The sequence below is a fragment of the Sinocyclocheilus rhinocerous genome, unplaced genomic scaffold (genome assembly GCF_001515625.1).
Source record: "Sinocyclocheilus rhinocerous isolate Xijiao unplaced genomic scaffold, SAMN03320098_v1.1 scaffold236, whole genome shotgun sequence".
Classification (NCBI taxonomy): Eukaryota; Metazoa; Chordata; class Actinopteri; order Cypriniformes; family Cyprinidae; genus Sinocyclocheilus; species Sinocyclocheilus rhinocerous.
Genome location: NW_015647064.1, coordinates 160,284 through 180,422, shown reverse-complemented (window position 1 = coordinate 180,422; position 20,139 = coordinate 160,284). Strand labels below are relative to the sequence as shown.

General features: G+C 39.7%; 1 protein-coding gene across 1 annotated transcript in view; it reads left to right on the top strand.

The window, feature by feature from the left end:
• The window catches only part of LOC107708671 (neuroligin-4, X-linked-like), a 109,279-nt gene extending 90,509 nt beyond the window's left edge, over positions 1–18,770 (top strand). Inside the window, exon 6 of the mRNA XM_016512965.1 lies at positions 17,377–18,770. Within this exon, the coding sequence (XP_016368451.1) occupies positions 17,377–18,265 (889 nt within the window). The 3' untranslated portion in view covers positions 18,266–18,770. The remainder of the gene's footprint in view (positions 1–17,376) is intronic.
• The last annotated feature ends 1,369 nt before the right edge of the window (positions 18,771–20,139 follow it).

Here is a 20,139-nt window from a genome sequence, read left to right as displayed (position 1 = left end):
TTTCTTTTCAGTTCTTTCTTTTCCATTTAACAGTTTGGGAATATTTATGTTCTTCTTTTCTCTAATCTTCTTCTCCAATGAAAAGAAGAAAGTTGTTGAAGAATCCATACTGTTTAGCTGAAGAAATTTCCCACGAATAGATGCGCTATGGCTCCTTTCTTCATACAAATTCTTTAGAAGCAAGTTATACTTTTCAAGCATCTTTGCAGTCTGTATCTTCACCCACACCAATGGAGCTGCTTAACTTAAGAATTTGCTGCTCCAAAAAAATTGAATTTTTCTCTCATTTGAACTGTACGATTCCTTGTATACTGTTGGCAAAAAAAAATTGGATCTGTACTTTTCCAATTTCCCACCACTGGCCTTTTGTACTGTGACTTTCTGTCTCTCCACTCTCCCCAAAACTGAGTAAAAAATTCTACAAAGGATTTATCTACAATCTATTATTAAACCGACAATAATTATAGTAGGAAGTGCTCTGTGTTATAGACATAGATACAGCAATATAGTGATGATCAGAAAGTGATGTTGGCGAAATATATCTATTAAAAAATCTTCCGCTATTACCCATTTGAACATAAATCATATCAAGTTGTGCACCAGAAACTGTGTTAGCATTAATTTTTAACCACGTATATTGTCAATCACTAGGAAAAGCCTCTCTCCATACATCAACGAGATTAAAATACTGGACTGCGGTTTTTAGAGTTTCAGCCGAATTTAGGTGAGGCTCAACATGATTCCTATCCATAGTGTAATCAAGAGTACAATTAAAAATCACCAGCTAAAATTATTATTCTATTATTTGGAATTTCTGAGATAACATCTTTTAATTATAAAAAAAAAATACTCAAAATTTCTACACCATCATTTGGAGGATAAACATCAATAAGAGATAAACGTAATTCATATAACTTAATATCTAATATTTGCATTCTGCCAGGTATAATTTATGTGAACTTATTATCTTGAATTTGTAAATCTGAAAAAATAAGTACTGCCACTCCGGCACTAACATTTGATCCATGGCTAAGGAAAGCTTGGCCTCTCCATTCACTCAACCATTGTGCCTGATTGTCCATATCTGTGTGTGTTTCTTGCAGAAAAGCTACACTTGCTTTTTTTCAAACCTACAAAATCAAACAAAACAGTCCTTTTTTTTCAGCACTACGGCATCCATTAACATTTAGAGATCCAAAATTCAAGGATGTCATAGTGCTTACTATAGATAAAAAATGACTGGTATCAAACAACAAGCTATATATTCTTTCTTCCTCATTCCGTAATGATCAGATTTTTTTTCCATCATGATTAGTCATGCCTTTCACCTTTGTTTTTGTTTTTTTTTGAGGCGATACCGCTTCTACCTACTGAGTTCATCAAAAGTTGTTTTTCTCATTGCGATTTTACAAGACACCAAAAATCGCTTTAAATCTGGAAAGAAAGCCTCGATTTGTGGTTTACGAACTCCTTTGGTTTCATCGAGAAAGTCACTTATTTGTTTTACTGTATATAACTTGGGAATAAATGATTCCGTTCTTTCAGCATCCTCTCCATCTGACAGACTCCCTAAACTCTCTAGATCATTGTCTGAATCATTTTCAGAATGAGCATATTCTGAACTCATAGTGGACATCTGAGTGTAGCTTTCTACAGCTGCCTCACTTTCACCATCTACTTCAGTATCCTCTATTCCCATTTGTTCTTTTTCTGATCGTTTATCATCTTTGTTTACTATTGGCGTGGATTTTTCTCCAACACCAGCTTGATTTTCGATCGCTTCAGCACAATCGTCATTTTCTGCGTCTTTATTTAACGTTACATCCGTTTGTTTTACAGGTGCTCTTTCAACGACAGGGGCTTCTTGTTCAATCTTGTTCGATTGTTTTTGAATGAGATGGCTTATCCGTTTATTTATTTGGGCACATTTGCCTAACATGCCCCTGTTGTCCGCACGAAAAACACCACATTTGATCCGAGCTAATAAAGATTGTATAATCTTTGCCCTCATTTTTTAGTTTCATGGCCAAGCTAAGTGGGTCTTGTTGCTCATTTAATATCATGTACGTATATCGCCGAAAAGACAAGACGTGCTTGATATCTGAATTTTTCAGACCTAACGGATCATATTAATCCTTAAATGCATGAATGTTTCGCCAATCATTATTACATATTCGGGTCTTTAGCGACCCGGACCTATATATACAGCATGGATGGATCTCTAACTGCTGCAATAGCAAAAAACTCTCTTGATATTTTAAGAACAATTACAGAATACAGAATAAAAGAAAGCTTATTTCGTTACATTTTGAATCTTAAAAGGATTCAATTTGAGCAGATGATTTTACCATCGCTGTCATTGTCAGAGCACACTTCTACAGTACATTCAGAATCTGCCTCATATTCACGATCTCAGCCATATTCTAAAAACTATCGTTCTATTTCGTTCTTTCTGACCGCCAGAGGCAGTGCTTCACACTGAATGTTATCTTCATCGCAGATGCACAGGTCGAGTCTAATACAAACAAATTCCCTCGTGACCAGGATGACTCTGGGTCCTCCCCTATTTAACCCCGTGACTTCCTGCAGACTGTCCCTATAATCTTCTCGCGTGCATGTATTACAGGTCGGAGAATATTAAAGGAAGACACTTGGAATCCGTTTTCAGCTTCGCAACAGATTAGCTGTTGGTGTTTCGTGACTGCGCGTCCTCCAGAGGCTGCATCGGATTCAGTTGAATTCATCAAAATACAGTGTGGTGAGTTTGGTACATTGATGCTCGGGGTTCGTTTTCCCCGGCATTGTTTGGTTGCTAGATAGAGTGTTTTCGCTCTGTGGTGCTGCCAGATAGTATTGTAGTATCTCACAGCTGTAGGAGACCGTAAAGAGTGGGTGCGCTCTGTTCGGTATCTGTGTGTAGCTATCGATGCTCTGCTGAATGCGTGTAGGCTTAGTATGCATCCATTCAGGTTATGTGAGTATATTGTATACGTTTAACATTAAGGATACATATATATTTATTTAGTATTGTGTCGACATGGAGGTGGCCTGGCAAATCATTAGCTCCATATTTTCTTTGTAAAGATAAGCAGAGCGAGACAGGAACTCATTGGAGAAAGTTGCCGCCTGGCTGGCCTGGTTCAGTTTTTTATGACTCTCATATAATGGTGTGATGTTCAGGAAATGCCTTACAATATGTATCTGAAATAGTCCGGTGAAAAGGCTCTACTGAATATTTTGATAGTAAGAGTGTTTTCGCTTGGCTTACAGGAATTATCCGAGCCAGGATGGAAAAAGTATCTCATGCCTGCACATTGTGCATGGCTACTCTGCAAAAGGATGATGGGCACGACTGCTGCCCTTCCTGTTTAGGCTTGGAACACCTGAAACAAGGCCTCACAGAGGATGCCTGCATGGTCTGCAGAGTTATGTCTTGGGAGAGGAAGACTTCAAGGATAGCTTTGGTGGAACGACTCTTGGGTGAGTCGCTACCAACACCACCACGTAAATCGGCAGCTAAACGTAAACATGCTGAAACAACGTGTGCTTCGGCTGGTAAACGATCTAAGGGAGATCCCTTAGCTAAGAAGGTGGATGTGTTGACTGCTGAGTTTGCTCAGATTAAGTCCTTGCTTATGAATTTGCAAACGTCTGAGAAACGAGTTTCTTCAGTTGAAGCTCTAACTTTGAAGTCACCCATTTCAGAGGGGGATGTCATGTCTGTGACTGTTCTATGAGGATGAAGAAAGGGAGGTTACATCAGAGATTCAGTCCCAGGTCTCTTATGAAGAATCCCAGGATACTGATCAGGGATCTGTGGAAGATCCGCAGTCAGAGGTGAAGTGGGCTCTTTGAGCTGCATTGGCTCGCCTAGGTCTTGATACAGCACCGGCAGCAGTAGCCTCTACTAGTGCTTTTTTCAGAGGTTCAGCTCAACCATCTCCTCTTACCATTCCACCATCGAAAGATTTTATTGATGAGTTACAGAAGTGTTGGGCTAACCCAAAATCACTTACGCACCACACTAGTGCAAGCAGAGCTTTGGCTGCGATGCGAGATGCAGACACTTTTGGCCTGGGTCAGATGCCTAAGGTTGATCCAATTATTGCCTCGTTTGTTCTCTCTCCAGAAGAGGTTTTGAGGCCTAAAGTCGTTTACCCTTGGCCTCAATGTCGGATTACGGATTATCTTCTTATACAAGCATAGAACACTGCAACGCGTATGGGTCGCATTGGCAATTCTCTCTCCCATCTTATGTTGGCATTGTCCCAGTCTCTTTAGTCTTCTGGGAGCGATGCTACAAACCAGGACTTAAGTGATGCTACGTTACAGTCAATAGCATTCATGACAAGAGAATTGGATAGGCTTATGTCAACACTCACACAGCCACGCCAACAAGTCTGGCTTGCACAATCACCCCTGTATGAGGCATGTAGGAAAACGCTGAGGGATCTTCCGGTAGTCCCCGGACAGCTCTTCGGCCCAGCTGCACAACAGACACTAGAGCGCAGTGTCCAGGCAAATCAGACCAGACAGCAGTTTGCAGATCTGAGGTGAGTTCCACCATCTCGCTTACAGTACAGACAGCCCCTTAGGGGTCATGAATTGCCGCGTTCTCAGTTTTCAACAGGCCCAGCTGATATTCGTAGGAGCCAGCCTCAGCATTTGGAGCGGTCTCTTAGAGTAGAGTGATCTGTTCAGCGACCCCGGGGACGGGGAGAGCAATCATTTCAGGCCCCAAAGGGCAGAGCGCCGGCCCAGCATTCCCCCAGGAATGCTAAGGGCCAGGGACGCAGGACCTGAAAGTCTGCGGCCGCCCGTCGGACGTTTTTCTCATCAGCAGCTCAGTTACTGGGGAAACAACAACTTCAGACCCATGGGTGATAGCAACTTTAACTCAAGGGTACAAGCTGCAGTTCCGACGGCGGCCTCCCTCTTTCAAGGGGGTCAAGATGACCACAGTTTCAGACCCCAACAATGCAAATTCCTTAAAACAAGAAATGAAACAACTAGAGAAGAGTGCCATCGAACCGATAAAATGGTCAGAACGGCTCGGTGGGTTCTACTCAATATACTTCATAATTCCAAAAAAAGACAGCTGGGTAAGGCCTATACTCGACCTTCACTCCCTCAACAAGTTTCTGAAGATACTTCCATTTCGAATGTTGCGCGTGACCGATGTTCTCCACGCAGTCAGGCAACAGCACTGGTTCACCACAATGGACTTACAGGATGCTTACTTCCATGTTCCAATTGCTCCACAGCACAGGCCATTTCTCCGCTTTGCATTCCAAGATCAAGTCTATCAGTTCCTAGTACTTCCATTCGGTCTTTCTCTATCCCCATGAGCCTTCACCAGGTGTATGGCAGCAGCGTTGGCTCCAATACAGGCCAAAGGGCTTCAGGTACTTCCGTACCTGGACGACTGGCTGATTTGCTCTCACTCTCGGGAGCAGGCAAGGGTGGAAATCACACAGCTGCTCTCCCATATTGCCCGGCTGGGCCTGGCTGTGAATTTTGGTAAGAGCCAGTTAATTCCGACTCAGTCGGTGAAGTTCATAGGTGTTAACCTGGACTCACAATTAATGATAGCTTCGCCATCAGAACAGCGGGTGAACAGCATTCTGCGGCTTCTCCAGCGGTTTCAAGCGCAGACCAGGCTACCATTCAGGCATTTCCTCAGACTCATGGGTATGCTGGCAGCAGCAGCTACGGTAATACCATTGGGTCTCTTTTCGCTTCTTCCCATCCAGAGATGGGTGAACAGTCTTCATCTGAATCCAACTTGGCACAGGAACAAGTTGATCAAAGTTACACAGCAATGCCTTCTCACGCTGAAACCATGGAGGAGGGGGTCATATCTGACCAAAGGAGTTGCTCTGGGCAGGATTCCCTCTCGGTGGGAGGTAGTCCAGACCGATGCTTCTTTTACCGGCTGGGGAGCAGTCTGGCAACACAGAGCGGTCAGAGGGCAATGGGATTCCCGGCAAAGAGGGGAAAATATAAACACCCTGGAACTACGAGCAGTGCTACTGGCAATGAAGCACTTTGCACTGAATCTGGAAGGCAGGCATGTTCTGATCAGGTCAGACAATACATCAGTGATTTATCACATCAACCATCAAGGGGGCACGAAATCCAGCCAGTCTCTTCAAGTATCACAGGAGCTGTTGACCTGGGCCTTCCCTCGGTTTGTGAGTATCAGAGCAATGCACATCCAAGGAGTGACAAATGTGGTGGCAGATTTCTTGTCACACCACAGACCTCAGTCGGGGAAGTGGAGTCTCAACCCAGAGGTGGTGGAGATGATATGGCAGTGGTTTGGAAGAGCAGAAGTAGATCTCTTTGCCTTAGCAACGTCGACCCAGTGCCCCCTCTGGTTTTCGCTAGCAGAAGAATCCAGTCCTCTGGGGCAGGATGCTCTAGCCCACGACTGGCCAGATCAGTTACTGTATGCCTTTCCCCCAATACCATTGATCTTAGCAACTGTTCACAGAGTCCTTCAGGGACACCACAGGCTACTGCTAGTGGCACCAAACTGGCCAGGGAGACCTCTAGAGCACCTTCCACCAGGAGTGCTTATGTTTATAGGTGGAAGTTCTTCTCTGATTGGTGTAGGGAGCGAAGAGTGTCCCCAGAGGTATGTCCCGTCCCCTTGGTTTTATGTTTTTTGCAATCTCTGCTGGAAGATAATCGGGCAGCTTCTACCTTAAGAGTTTATGTGGCTGCAATTTCAGCACATCATGTACAAATAGATGGGCAGCCATTGGGATCTCATGACTTGGTTTCTCAATTCTTTAGAGGTGTGCAGCGACTGTGCCCCCGCCTCAGATCATTCGGGTACCCTCATGTCTGTATGCCTTTCCCCCAATACCATTGATCTTAGCAACTGTTCACAGAGTCCTTCAGGGACACCACAGGCTACTGCTAGTGGCACCAAACTGGCCAGGGAGACCTCTAGAGCACCTTCCACCAGGAGTGCTTATGTTTATAGGTGGAAGTTCTTCTCTGATTGGTGTAGGGAGCGAAGAGTGTCCCCAGAGGTATGTCCCGTCCCCTTGGTTTTATGTTTTTTGCAATCTCTGCTGGAAGATAATCGGGCAGCTTCTACCTTAAGAGTTTATGTGGCTGCAATTTCAGCACATCATGTACAAATAGATGGGCAGCCATTGGGATCTCATGACTTGGTTTCTCAATTCTTTAGAGGTGTGCAGCGACTGTGCCCCCGCCTCAGATCATTCGGGTACCCTCATGTGACCTGAGCCTTGTCTTGAAGTCTCTTACATTACCTCCATTCGAACCTTTGGAGCACAGCGATTTGAAGTGGCTCTCATTGAAGACAGCTTTTCTCTTGGCCATTACTTCAGCTAAACAAGTGAGTGAGCTCCACGCATTATCAGTTAACACAACCTGCATGCGGTGGAATGCAGATGATTCGGTAGTGACGTTGTGGCCAACCCCAGCATTTCTTCCCAAGAGGCTCTCTGTCCTGTTTAGAAATCAGGGTATTGAGCTGGCAGTATTTAATACTCCAGGGTTGGATTCACAAGAAGAAAGTGGATGCAGACTCTTGTGCCCGGTAAGGGCTCTCCGTGGCTACCTCAGGGCCACAGAAGATTTTCGGCAATCAGACCAGCTTTTTCTCTGCTTTGGTGAGCAGAGAAAAGGTCAGCCCCTCTCAAAGCAGAGATTGTCACATTGGGTAGTGAAGGTTATCACCCATGCTTACAAGTCTACTGGTTGTCCATTGCCATCGGGAGTGAGATGTCATTCAACAAGAAGCATTTCAATGTCTTGGGAGGCACTAAAAGGTGTCCCCCTAAGTGACATCTGTGCGGCAGCTACATGGTCATCTACGAACACATTTTCCCGATATTACAGGATTAATGTGGCTGCATCAGATACTTTTGAAACAGCTGTCCTGTTGGGACCCTCAACTTCTTAGAGGTAAACAGGACCTCCTCATGACCTTGTGGTTACAAGTCATCCAGTGTGAAGCACTGCCTCTGGCGGTCAGAAAGAACGAAATAGAACGAGAGTTACGGATGTAACTGCGGTTCTATGAGTTCTGGATGACCGCCAGAGCTTTCTGTCACTCGGAGTCAGGGCGAGAAGATTCCGTAGGGACAGTCTGCAGGAAGTTACGGGGTAAAATAGGGGAGGACCCCGAGTCATCCTGGTCACGAGGGACTTTGTTTGTATTAGACTCGACCTGTGCATCTGCAACGAAGATAACATTCAGTATGAAGCACTGCCTCTGGCGGTCATCCAGAACTCATAGAACCGCAGTTACATTCGTAACTCTCATTTTCAATTACTTCATATTTTTTTACAAAAAAATTAATCAGAAAACTGGCATTCTTTTATATTTCACTATTTCTTTCTTGTCATATTGTTTATAATTAATAGATTAAGGAATACTAAGAAAGTTGATGTCTAACTTAAAAAAATGAAGAAGGGAGAGGATAGAGAATGATGTCCCGGGTCGCTAAAGACCCGAGGTATGCATTTAAGGGTTAATAGGCACTGTTAATTTGCCATATCTTTCAAGCACTCCCTGAATTACTTTGTTCTTGATGAACAGAGGAACATTCGGTAGTACTATTTTCTTTTATGGACTCGATAACGACAGTACTGGTAAAAATGTGTCATTAATTGTGATTCCACATTCAATCAGATTATCAACCATTTGAACATCGGCAAGAAAAACAACGACACCTTTGTTCATTCTAGAAGCTGACTTAATATTTAGCCCACCAACCTGTTCACTAACTGCAACCAACACATCTTCCACAGATATGGAATCATCCGGCATGCACTTCAATCCATGTCTGAGAGTCAAGTGTGAGAAATCACCTAAATCTTAGAAAAAAGTAAAAAAGTATAATAAAGTGAAACAAACTCTCAAAAGTGTGCTCCAAAGCTCCAAACTCCTCCCACTACCGACAATCCCGTGAGAGAGAGAGAGAGAGAGAGAGAGAGATGTTCTACAGCAGTAGTTCTTAATCCTGGTCCTTGTGACCCCTCGCTCTGTATTTTGTATGTTTCTCTTATCGCTTCAGAGGTCTGTTCCATTCGACCGTAAGTGCTCTGCAAAGTGGACATCACTGGATATTCTGCCATGATTCCAGTTCGAAAGGAATCATGTTCCATTAAAGGGGCATTAAAGTGTGCAAGATGTGACAACTAGGCAAATTAACTAGGGGGTTAATAAAGGCCTCCTGAAGTGAATTGATGCGTCTGTGTAAGAAAAATATCCATATTTAAAACTTTCTAAACTTTCCTTAACTGTTGTATGTGCACTCACAAGGGAGTGGTGTTCCAGCGGATGGCGTAGGACGTAGACGTAGCATAAGCTTCAGTGAGATTATGCTAGTCTCGCTAGAACCAAATTTGGTTTACGGCAAAGAAAAAACAGTCTCCTCTTGGCTTACATCGAAATCCTCAGACATTTTTCTTTACAGATCCTTGTTTCATACTTCTAATTCGTGACCAGTATTTTGTTTTGCTCTCTTCTCTATGCTTCTGCATTCATCAATGCTTTCACCTATGCCCTACATCAGGGGTGCTTAACCCTGTTCCTGGAGATCTACCTTCCTGCAGAGTTCAGCTCCAACCCTGATCAAACACACCTGAACCAATTAATTACGATCTGAAGGAGCACTTGATAATTACTTGATAACGTGTGTTTGATCAGGGTTGGAACTGAACTCTGCAGGAAGGTAGATCTCCAGGACCAGGATTAGGCACCCCTGCCCTACATCATCCGCTGGAACATCACACTCTCATTAATGCGCATATGATAGATAATAAAAGCTAGAGAATACGGTTTAGAACGTTTTAAATATGGATATTTTTCTTACACAAACGCATCAATTCACTTCAGAAGGCCTTTATTCACCCCCCGGAGCCATGTGGAGCAATTTTTATGATGGATGGATGCACTTTTTTAGCCTTCAAAATCTCAGCAGCCATTTACCGGCATTATAAAGTTTGGAAGAGCCAGGACATTTTTAATATAACTCAGATTGTATTTGTCTGAAAGCAGAAAGTCATATACACCTAGGATGGCTTAAGGGTGAATAAATCATGGGGTAAATTTCATTTTGGGATAAACGATCCCTTTAAATCCACTAAAATTCTGAAAAAAAAAAAAATCACTACATAACCACTGTGTTTACATAATATGACCTTTATTTTGGATCAATACAGTTCTAATCAGCATTTGTTTCATTTAATATTACATGCATTTAAACTTGTTTGCCAAGCATAAAAAAAAAAAAAAACATTAAAAAGTAAGAACTTGTCAGCGTGCGGTGTGTACAAGGAATATGACTGGAGAATCAGAGTGAGATTCAAACATGGAACACTTTAATGAACAACTCAGGAACCAGGAGACCGTGATAACACACCTAATCATAACAGAGATCGGATCAAGACTAAGGGAGAACTGAGGACTTATAAACATGAACCAAACAAAGGGAACTAATGAGATAATTAACAAGACACAGGTGAACAGAATGACATAATCAGGCAACACAGGAAAACTAGGTCACATTATAAAGGCAAACTGAAAACACAATAAGCAGACCATGAAACTAAAACAGATCGCAAAACACACACAGAACATGACAGAACTGACATCTCATCCCTGTATGTTGTGTTGCATAAAAGAAGGATTTACAGCACAGTGATGACTTTATAGATTATATAAAACGAATACAAAACTTGTATTTCACCAAATAAATAAACCAATTCAGCAGCAGTAAGAACAGCTCTCTCCTAAAGAGGATGCAAAATCCCTGTGCTTGTGAAAGCAAAGACTACAGAATACCCAAGACGTGTCACTCATATAGTTTTGAAAGGGAAAAATGCAATATAAAATTTAATCGTAAGCTTAGTGAACAGTTTTGGAGAATTTGATGTTTCCCCATTCAAAGTGATAGGAGCTGCACTTGCATGCCAGAGAGGCGTTTCAAAGATGGCCGCCGAGTGACATGACTTGCCTTAAAGGGACTTTGGTGTAAGTCAATGGCTGGGTTGTAGTAACGCTGCTGCTGAGGGGTGTTTGAGGGCAGGGATGTATTGGGATCCCTGAAAATTAAACTAACCACTTACCCAGTGATTGGATAATACTGGGAAAAAATACTTAACATAAAAAAAAAAAAGATCCAACAGGCTGAACCTGAAAGAAGAAAAAAACAAAACTGCATGTTTTAGAGTGAAGGTCTATCACTCTCTGGAGGCAGAATACTTCCACTGTGTGTTTTAGAGGAATAATAAGATTAGTACCCCGCTTTAGTAATATCACCTTGTCATGCTACGAATTGAATGAGGTGATGTAAACGACTCTGAATATGACACTTCCTGCTTGAATGCTTGTGCAATTTTGTTGTTTATTGTTACTGCGTAACACCCCTGTTAGCTTTACAAGCCCTGAAATATTGTCAGTATTGTGCATTACATTACAAATGACGATAATGGCTCTACACAGATAGTAGTTCTAGGAAGCACAAGGAAATGTGAAGAAATTACTATTCCCAGTTATATTCTGCACACACCATTAAGTGGATCTTTAAGTAAATGCATTTCTGCATCATGGAATCACACCGTTTGCCAAATTCTGGCTGGGAGAGTCAAATCTGTTAATGAAAGTGAAAATTAATATGGATTTCAGCCATTACAGAAGTATACTCACTGACTGAAATGAAGCATAACATTCCCTGATGCTGTCTAAGGATACGGTGGATTTAACCATGGAAAAGGCTTCTGTAATTCAAAAGAAAGTACCATTGCCTACAGTGTGAACAATCTGAATATTAACCTGTGATGACTGTAAACTTCAGGCACTAATTAAATAATATGAGCGCTATTTGACTGAATATCAGTGTGGCTGTGATTCGGCTATAGGCACAAGCCTATGCAGTTTGTAAAATGTTTGGTGTTACTGAGCAACGCACAGACTGGCAGCTTGTCTGGAATGTTACAAACACAGACAAATGGAGTAATACAAACAGTGAAGCTTCACAGTAGTGAACTAAACTGTTCAGAACTGTTGGTGGACCGCATGTCCAACTGTTGTATAACTGTGACCTGTTCAAACATTGTAAATAGACTGAATGAAAGAAATTATACATACATAATATACAGTTACATAAATACATACGGTTACGTTCCAAACTGTTAAATTGTTAAAGTCTTGGAATGAAAGTAATCCAATTTGAGATGTTTTGAAACCCATTTTGAGTTTAATATAACTTAGCATTATGGGTTGACTTATTCTAGTTCATTTTTTATAGGAATACTATGTTATTTTTACCTTATACATCAGTTAATATTTCCAGATTTTTTTAAAATTCAAATCTTGTAATCCTGTACAAAACCATCGTATGCATCTTTTTATCTTGGATGCATACAATTGTAAATGCAACATATATAGATAATTTGTATATATGTAGAATTACACATTTTGTATTCATGCATACCCTTAAACTTATTTAACAAACATTGAAAACTTTTTCCATTTAAATAGTGCTGGCTCTCATGCTGGTGTGTTGCTGAAATCTGAGCCAGTGTTGGAATGATGTTTGGGGGAGGAACTGTGAACCTCAAGCTGAAAGATATAGGTATAACATATTTTAACATCCAAACCAATTAAATTCAGTTTTATAACAAATAAAATCAGTTATTTCTGTTACAGGCATTTCTGTTATGTGAAACGGCCAATGCTGACTGACATCTGGGCCCTGTATGTTGCATTGTAAAATAACATGATTTATCACAGTAAATACTAAAAGATTTCCCATTTTCAGCTCTCTGTTTGCTCCATGCTCACTGGTGGTAGAAAACTTGGTGAGAAAACTTACTACTGTCTAGTAGTAGTTACTACTGCAAACTTACTACTGTCTTTGAACTAAATATCAGCACTCTTGGTATCCATTCAAACTAAAGGAACTAGCAAGTTAGAGCCACTCTGCATCAATTTTAATGATTTAGGCAAATTGCAATACTTAAGTGTTATTTATTTATTTATTTATTTTAATAGACTATTTCAGTGTTTATTATAAACTCTGTGCACATCATTCCATCAATTCCTGATGGCCAAAATCAAGTCCTAATCTACATTTGTTTTTCTTGTTTGTTAAGCCATTTGACTCACATATACATCGCAATAGCAATTTACATCTCATGTTGTCTTTAAAATGCTAAGTTATTTTTGTCTATTCATTTTGTGTGCACAGTTTCAGCTCCATAGAATGCATCTAACTGTGTGATTATATAAATGATAAAACCAAAGTGGATGTAATGGGACATATGCTGTACATTGTGCCACTTTAGTGAAGTGCTGCTCTTATGTGAAACACAGAAATTAAGGAGCTGTAGATTGGTGGTTAGCTTACAGCATTGCTTACTTTTCTCAGGTCTGAATTCTCTGAAATAATCATTAGTATTGTTATTGCTTACATACATATATAAGCATAACCAGAGGTTAAAGCAAACAACTGAAATACCATTGATTCTCTCTCATGTTTGCTTGTAGCTAGACTAGATTAGATTGTTGATTCCCTGCCATATATGCTTGCAGTGAGATGGTGTCCTTTGAGAAGATAATTTGTGGAAAAGAAAAATATATTATGTTTTCCACAATAATTTACCTTGCAAGCCATAATAAATAATATAGTCAAACCATGAATACATTTAACATTTGCCATCAGCTGCCTTCCATTTGATATCAGTAACACATCTCAAATATCACATGACATCATTGCCACTGTTTAAAGGAATATTTCACCCCAAAATGAATGCCATTTGTGTCATTTATTCACCCTCACCATTCATTCATGCCTATATGATTTTCTTTCTTCCATAAAACACAAAATTATGACTAACTACTTGATTTGCTCTATGCAATTACAATAAACAGGAACTGGCGCTTTCAAGCTCAAGAAAAAAAAAAGCATCAAAAAGTAGTCAATGCGACAGCCCAAGTCCTTAATCACTTTCTAATAAAATCACATAAATATCACCTTTTGTGTTCTATGAATACAAAGATAGTCATGCAGGTTTGAAATGACATGAGGGAAATGATGACTGTTCCTTTAGGCCTCTACATACTGACAGACAAACCTTTATTTATTTATTTATTCCCCTGTTGGACACATGGCTCCACCATTAAAATTCTCAAACCAACTGATTAATTTCATCCGTTTCATACACTTATTATTCATCCATGTACCTTTGAAAGCATAAATTAATTCACTTATTTAGTTGTGCTTATTTAATCATTTTTATTCATGTATTGTTTTGCTCTTAGTACTGTGAAAAGGGCTCTTGTTCGATTTCAATCATCATTTTTCAACACACCTTGGAATTTAATGATAAAACAGCACACCATATCACAACAACGAATATGGCCATATCATGGAATGTCAAGGAGTCAGATTCTATATGGGACTCTTTCATTTTCTGCTGTTATTAAATATGATAATAATCTAAAATGAGGCCAAGTAGTCCAGCAGAACATTGAACCTGTCATCCTTGAAAGTTTCACACAATGACATACCGTTCAAGAGCCATAATAAACTGAATTAATATAGCAGCTGAACAAAGCTTTGAAATGGCTTGGAAGATTGTTTGACTGAAATCATCAAACGTACAGTTACGTGCTATGCATGTGAGTATTTTGCATGAGCCATTTTGAAACTAGCAATCAGCCAGCTTGTAATACAATAATACAAGCTAATTTACATTAGCTTTCTATTTTCAGAATACTTAGTGGTAAGCATGATACTAAGCTGCTATAGGAACAACTACATAGCTGCTATCTATATCATAAATCCCTACAAATGTAATTGTGTTGCTCAGAAAACCAAATTCCCATTTAGCCTGATTGACATTGATATTTACTCACTAGAGACTGTTCATATTTACATAACAACATTTAAATCTATAGCAGCAATTCATCCATGACACAAAACCATTTATTAATAATTAAAGCGATAAGGTAAATGAATAAAGATTCCGTAGCTTTGCAACACATTGAATTTCAATCCAGTTTTGGTTAATTTACACTTAAACATTATGCTTTAGTGATGGACCCCGGTAGAGTCACCATATTCACCCAGAGTGGCACTGTTCTCTAGATCTGCTCTGTCAGACATGCGTTCAACCTCACTGCCCGGTCTGTCAGGGTCGGATTAACCATATGGACACTGGGCATGAGTTCAGGGGCACCATGTCCAGGGTGGGTACATCTACATCCATGGGGACATAAATGGCTACAAAAATGCTTTCAAATATGCGTAATGGATGTTTGTCTTTTTTTTTTTTTTTGATGATGATGATTTTAGGTTTCCTTCACTTTCAAAATACCATTATAACACATGCTTATGCTACACATTGCGGTCACACTTTAATTTAGGGACCAATTCTCACTATTAACTAACTATTAACTATGACTTCTGCCTCAATAAACTCCTGCTTATTGCTGCTTATTAAGGTCACACTTTATTGTAAGGTCCAATTCTTGCTATTAACAAACCATTAACTATGACTTTTGCCTCAATAAACTCCTAATTTGCTGCTTATTAGTAGTTAGTAAGGTCGTTTTTAAGTTTAGGTATTGGGTAGGATTAGAGATGTAGAATATGGTCATGCAGAATATGCGCTTTATAAGCAGGGGTGCACATAAGTGGTCTGCAGGTCCGCATGCACGACCAAAATAAGAAATGCGCTGTGTAAAATAGTTAAGAGGGCGCGTTTGCGTACCGACATGGTTGACAGCTGTTAATGCACAATTACCATTTTAGACCGACAAACTGTATTGTATTAGATTTCTATTCAAACTGAAAGCATAAATCTAGGCTACCCGCTAACGTTTTCAAAGCACAATGCAAAACTGTGACATTTCATTCACTGACGCTCTACAATCGGCATTTAAAATAAAATAGTATTATCACTATTTTTTTATTTTATTATTTATTAAAAAACTAAATAAAGTGCAATAATATTATCACTATTATTAATTTATTTTTTATAGTTATATTTAATGGTCACACTATGTGCCGTGTGAGGACCAAACCAAATCTCCAGGTTCTCATTTGAGAACCAGGCTGAAAAACGTATGTGCACCCCTGTTTATAAGCACTAATAAACAGCTAATATGTTTAGAAAAGGCATGCTAATAAGCACAAATTAATAGTGAGAATTGGTCTCTATACTAAAGTGTTAAGATTATTAATAGTTGGTAAGGTATTTTTTTATTAATGGGTAGGATTAAAGGGATCTAAAATATGGTCATGCAGAATAAGGCATTAATATGTGTTTCATAAGTTCTAATAAACACTGATATGCATGCTAATAAGTTGATGGTGAGAGTCGGTCCTTAAAATAAAGTGTTACCTACATTTCTTGTAAATTGTGTATTTGGTCATTTATTTCTATTGTCCCCAAATACATATTGAAGCAAATAACAATAAAAAAGTAAAATTGTCCTCACAAGCCTTCAAGGTTTAAGTTCATGCATTCCAAACCGTGTTTCTCAACATCTTTAAACCACTGCAAAGCCTGCTTATTTTTCCTTCCTGTCATGCCATATTATTGTCAAAATAGTTGTGCTCTGCAATGCTATGTAAAAATCCTGATGACAAAAGATGACTACTGAGGCCAATTTATAAACAAACAAATTGAGGCCAATTTATAAACAAACAAATTTGAGCAAAATCTGCAGAGAAGTGAAGCTATTGCTTCAGAAACAAACCTTGACAATGCTAATGCACTCAGAGAGAAATGCCGGCCCGGTTTTTACCACCTCATCTCCATATTTAGAAACCTTTTATGCCCGGCTAGGTTCTCTGCTGCTCCCAGACTGAATAATGTGTAGGAGTGGTAAATTGGCTTTCCGGTTAAAACCTTTATCACTAGGTATGTTCTTTTTTTGTGGCTAGGAAAGCTATACCAGTAATGACTGTTCAAATACAGAGCAGTTCTGTATTTTTTAGTTCAAGCGTGTCCGTTATGAAATTGTGCTGAGCATTTATTTTGTGTGCTATGAAACTGAGCAAAAAGACTGATGAAGAGGCATCATATCCCAGAACACTCTGAGGTCATGAATCTTTGTAAACAATCACATGTAGTAGGCATCTCTATGTTATAATAACCATAGGTTCAACAACCTAAGGTTAAGCTAGTATTATAGCATATGTGTGTTCGTAAACACAAGCTATTGATGTATGTGGGTTTATGAGCATCTGTGTAGACTTGCTCTTTAATACTGCGATTTTAAATCACACACTGCATTGCATTTATAAAGCTATTTGCTTCTGAACTGTTACTGAAGCAAATTCTGATGTTTTCTTTTTTAAATTCTCGTTTTAGGGATCCGAATCAGCCAGTTCCACAAGACACCAAATTCATCCACACAAAGCCTAACCGCTTCGAGGAAGTGGCTTGGTCTAAATACAACCCCAAAGACCAGCTCTACTTACACATTGGACTGAAGCCAAGGGTAAGAGATCACTATCGTGCGACTAAGGTTGCCTTCTGGTTAGAGCTGGTACCTCATCTTCATAACATCAATGAACTCTTTCAATACGTCTCGACCACGACTAAGATACCTCCTCAGGATACTACGCCATTCCCGTACACTAAGAGACTTGGTAAAACATGGCCGTCCACCACACGGCATCCTGGTGTTCCTCCCGCCAATACCAAACAAACTACAGACCAGCGTAAAGGCAACGATCTGGGCGATGACTCTGCGGTGGTTATCGAGACAAAGCGAGACTACTCCACCGAGCTCAGCGTGACCATCGCGGTGGGTGCTTCTCTCCTGTTCCTCAACATTCTGGCCTTCGCAGCACTCTACTACAAGAAGGATAAGCGTCGACATGAATCCAACCGACGTGGGCCCAGCCCGCAGCGGAACTCTGCGCCGGCTAACGCAGCGGCTAACGCTAATGACATAGCACATTTGCAGAGCGAGGAGCTGATGTCTCTCCGGATGAAACAGCAGCAGATGGAACACGAGCACCATCATGAGTGCGATTCTCTGCCAGCTCACGATACACTTCGTCTTACCTGCCCAGCCGATTACACACTTACTCTACGACGTTCGCCTGATGACATCCCGCTCATGACGCCAAGTACCATAACAATGAATCCTAACTCTCTGGCCGGAATGCAGCCCCTGCACAATTTTAACACGTTCGGAGGTAGTCAGAACAGTACCAACCTGCCCCATGGGCACTCTACCACCAGGGTATAGCTTTGTGAAAGATCAGAACTATAGGATATGGTCTGCTAAGGCATTGGGGGTTAAGGACCTTTGTTTGTCATGGCAAACTGTGCTGACTTTGTTCCACTCTGAGACTTACCTTGGTGGATGAGATGTTATTTTCCTATGAAGCCTTCTTGCAGAATATATCAAAGTCAAATATGACCTACTTGCGAAAAAATTTATGTTACTAAAGTAATACTTTATTTGGAGCCAAGCTTGTTTAGGGCAGGGGACTTTACACCAAAAGACAAGAACTCTTTCTGAAGGACTATTTTGCTTGCGTAGACAACATATACTACATAAACGACAGAGAGGTTGAAGGATCTGACGAAGCTTTGTATGTGCCATACCATATGTCATATACCAAGAGCAACAATGAGAGCAATGTTATTATACGAGAACTATATTTCAGACAAACACATTAATATTATTTTCTGAGAGTGTCGTCACATACCGAACCTGTGGACTGAACTGAAAAATCCCAGCCTGAAATGTAATTATAACAAACATTTGTAAAGGTGACAAAATGTAAATACTTGTGAGTCAAATACAAATATTAAAAGAATTGCAAAAAGCTTTTACTGTTGTTTAGTTCAAAATATGACTATTATGAGCTTACGCTTTCGTTAAGGTGCGTGTAAATATATAAATCATTATCTTTTCTTTTTCTTTTTGGAATTATGTCTGTGCTAAACAGCCTTTACACGTGAAAAATAAATAAAGGAGAATAAGAAGTTTTCTTATTCCAAAGCCTCTAAATATCCATTTCAGTCATCTGAGTGTTCCTTTGTCCTAATGTTTGACGGATATTGCATGTTTGATTGCTGCTTAACATTTGATAACCCCATACTGTGACCCCATACAGATGTTAAAAATGAAATATTGCTTCTAATTACATTACAGTGCTGGGTGAAGTTGCCTATTCAAGCTTTTCAGAGAATAGTAACTTTTTTATAATTTGTTGGTTTGATGGAGGAGGATGGGACGGATGTAAATCAGGGCAACTTCTACCCACGTCCAATTTGTTTTACCTGCATAAATCTCTTTATTTTTTGCTACTTTTTTTTATTTTTTATCTGTATCATCACTGCCTGAGCTTCAGATGTGACCAGCATTGTATAATTAAAAAATAGCTATAAATAAATAACACAGGCAGTGGATTTGGGTATCTATATTAGTTGGATATGTTTGTAAAGAAGTATATGTTAGATATTTCTATTCATAACATGCTAGCAATATGTAAAGTATTGTGCCAGGCTTGTGATATTTTGGGTTTAAACGTAAGTGAATGAGTGTAAATACAAATAATTATGATTACTATAAATACAAAGAAAGAAAAAAAAATAACCCTGCTATTTTTCAGTTCTGCATCCTATAACAAAGATGTTGAAAGCGCAAGAAAGAATTTAAAAATAAATGAACAAATGAGTTTATAAAGTTACATTTGTATATTAAATCAGTTCATGATTCATGTTAGCCCTTGGTTTGTTACCTGTCTGTACAACAAGGGTCAATTGTAGGGTTCTAAATAATAGTTTGTCTTATATTGTTTGCAGTTTTTGCCTTAAGTGATAGATGATATTTCTCGCTGGACACCTGTATAAAATTTTTCTGCCGCATTTTTAATAAAATATCACAGTATTTTCTAAAACCCGTGTCTTCAGATTTGTTGGCTTTTTGTTTAATTTACATAGAAAAACTGATATCAATATGAAGCTGTTTCTTTTCTCAGTAATAGCACTTTTTAGCATTGGTAAAAAGTGTAATGCATTTTAAGTGAAAAATAAATTTGACTTGCCTAATCATATTTGATAAGCCCATTAAAATAGGACCCACTCCATTCCATGCTTTGAAGTCCAACT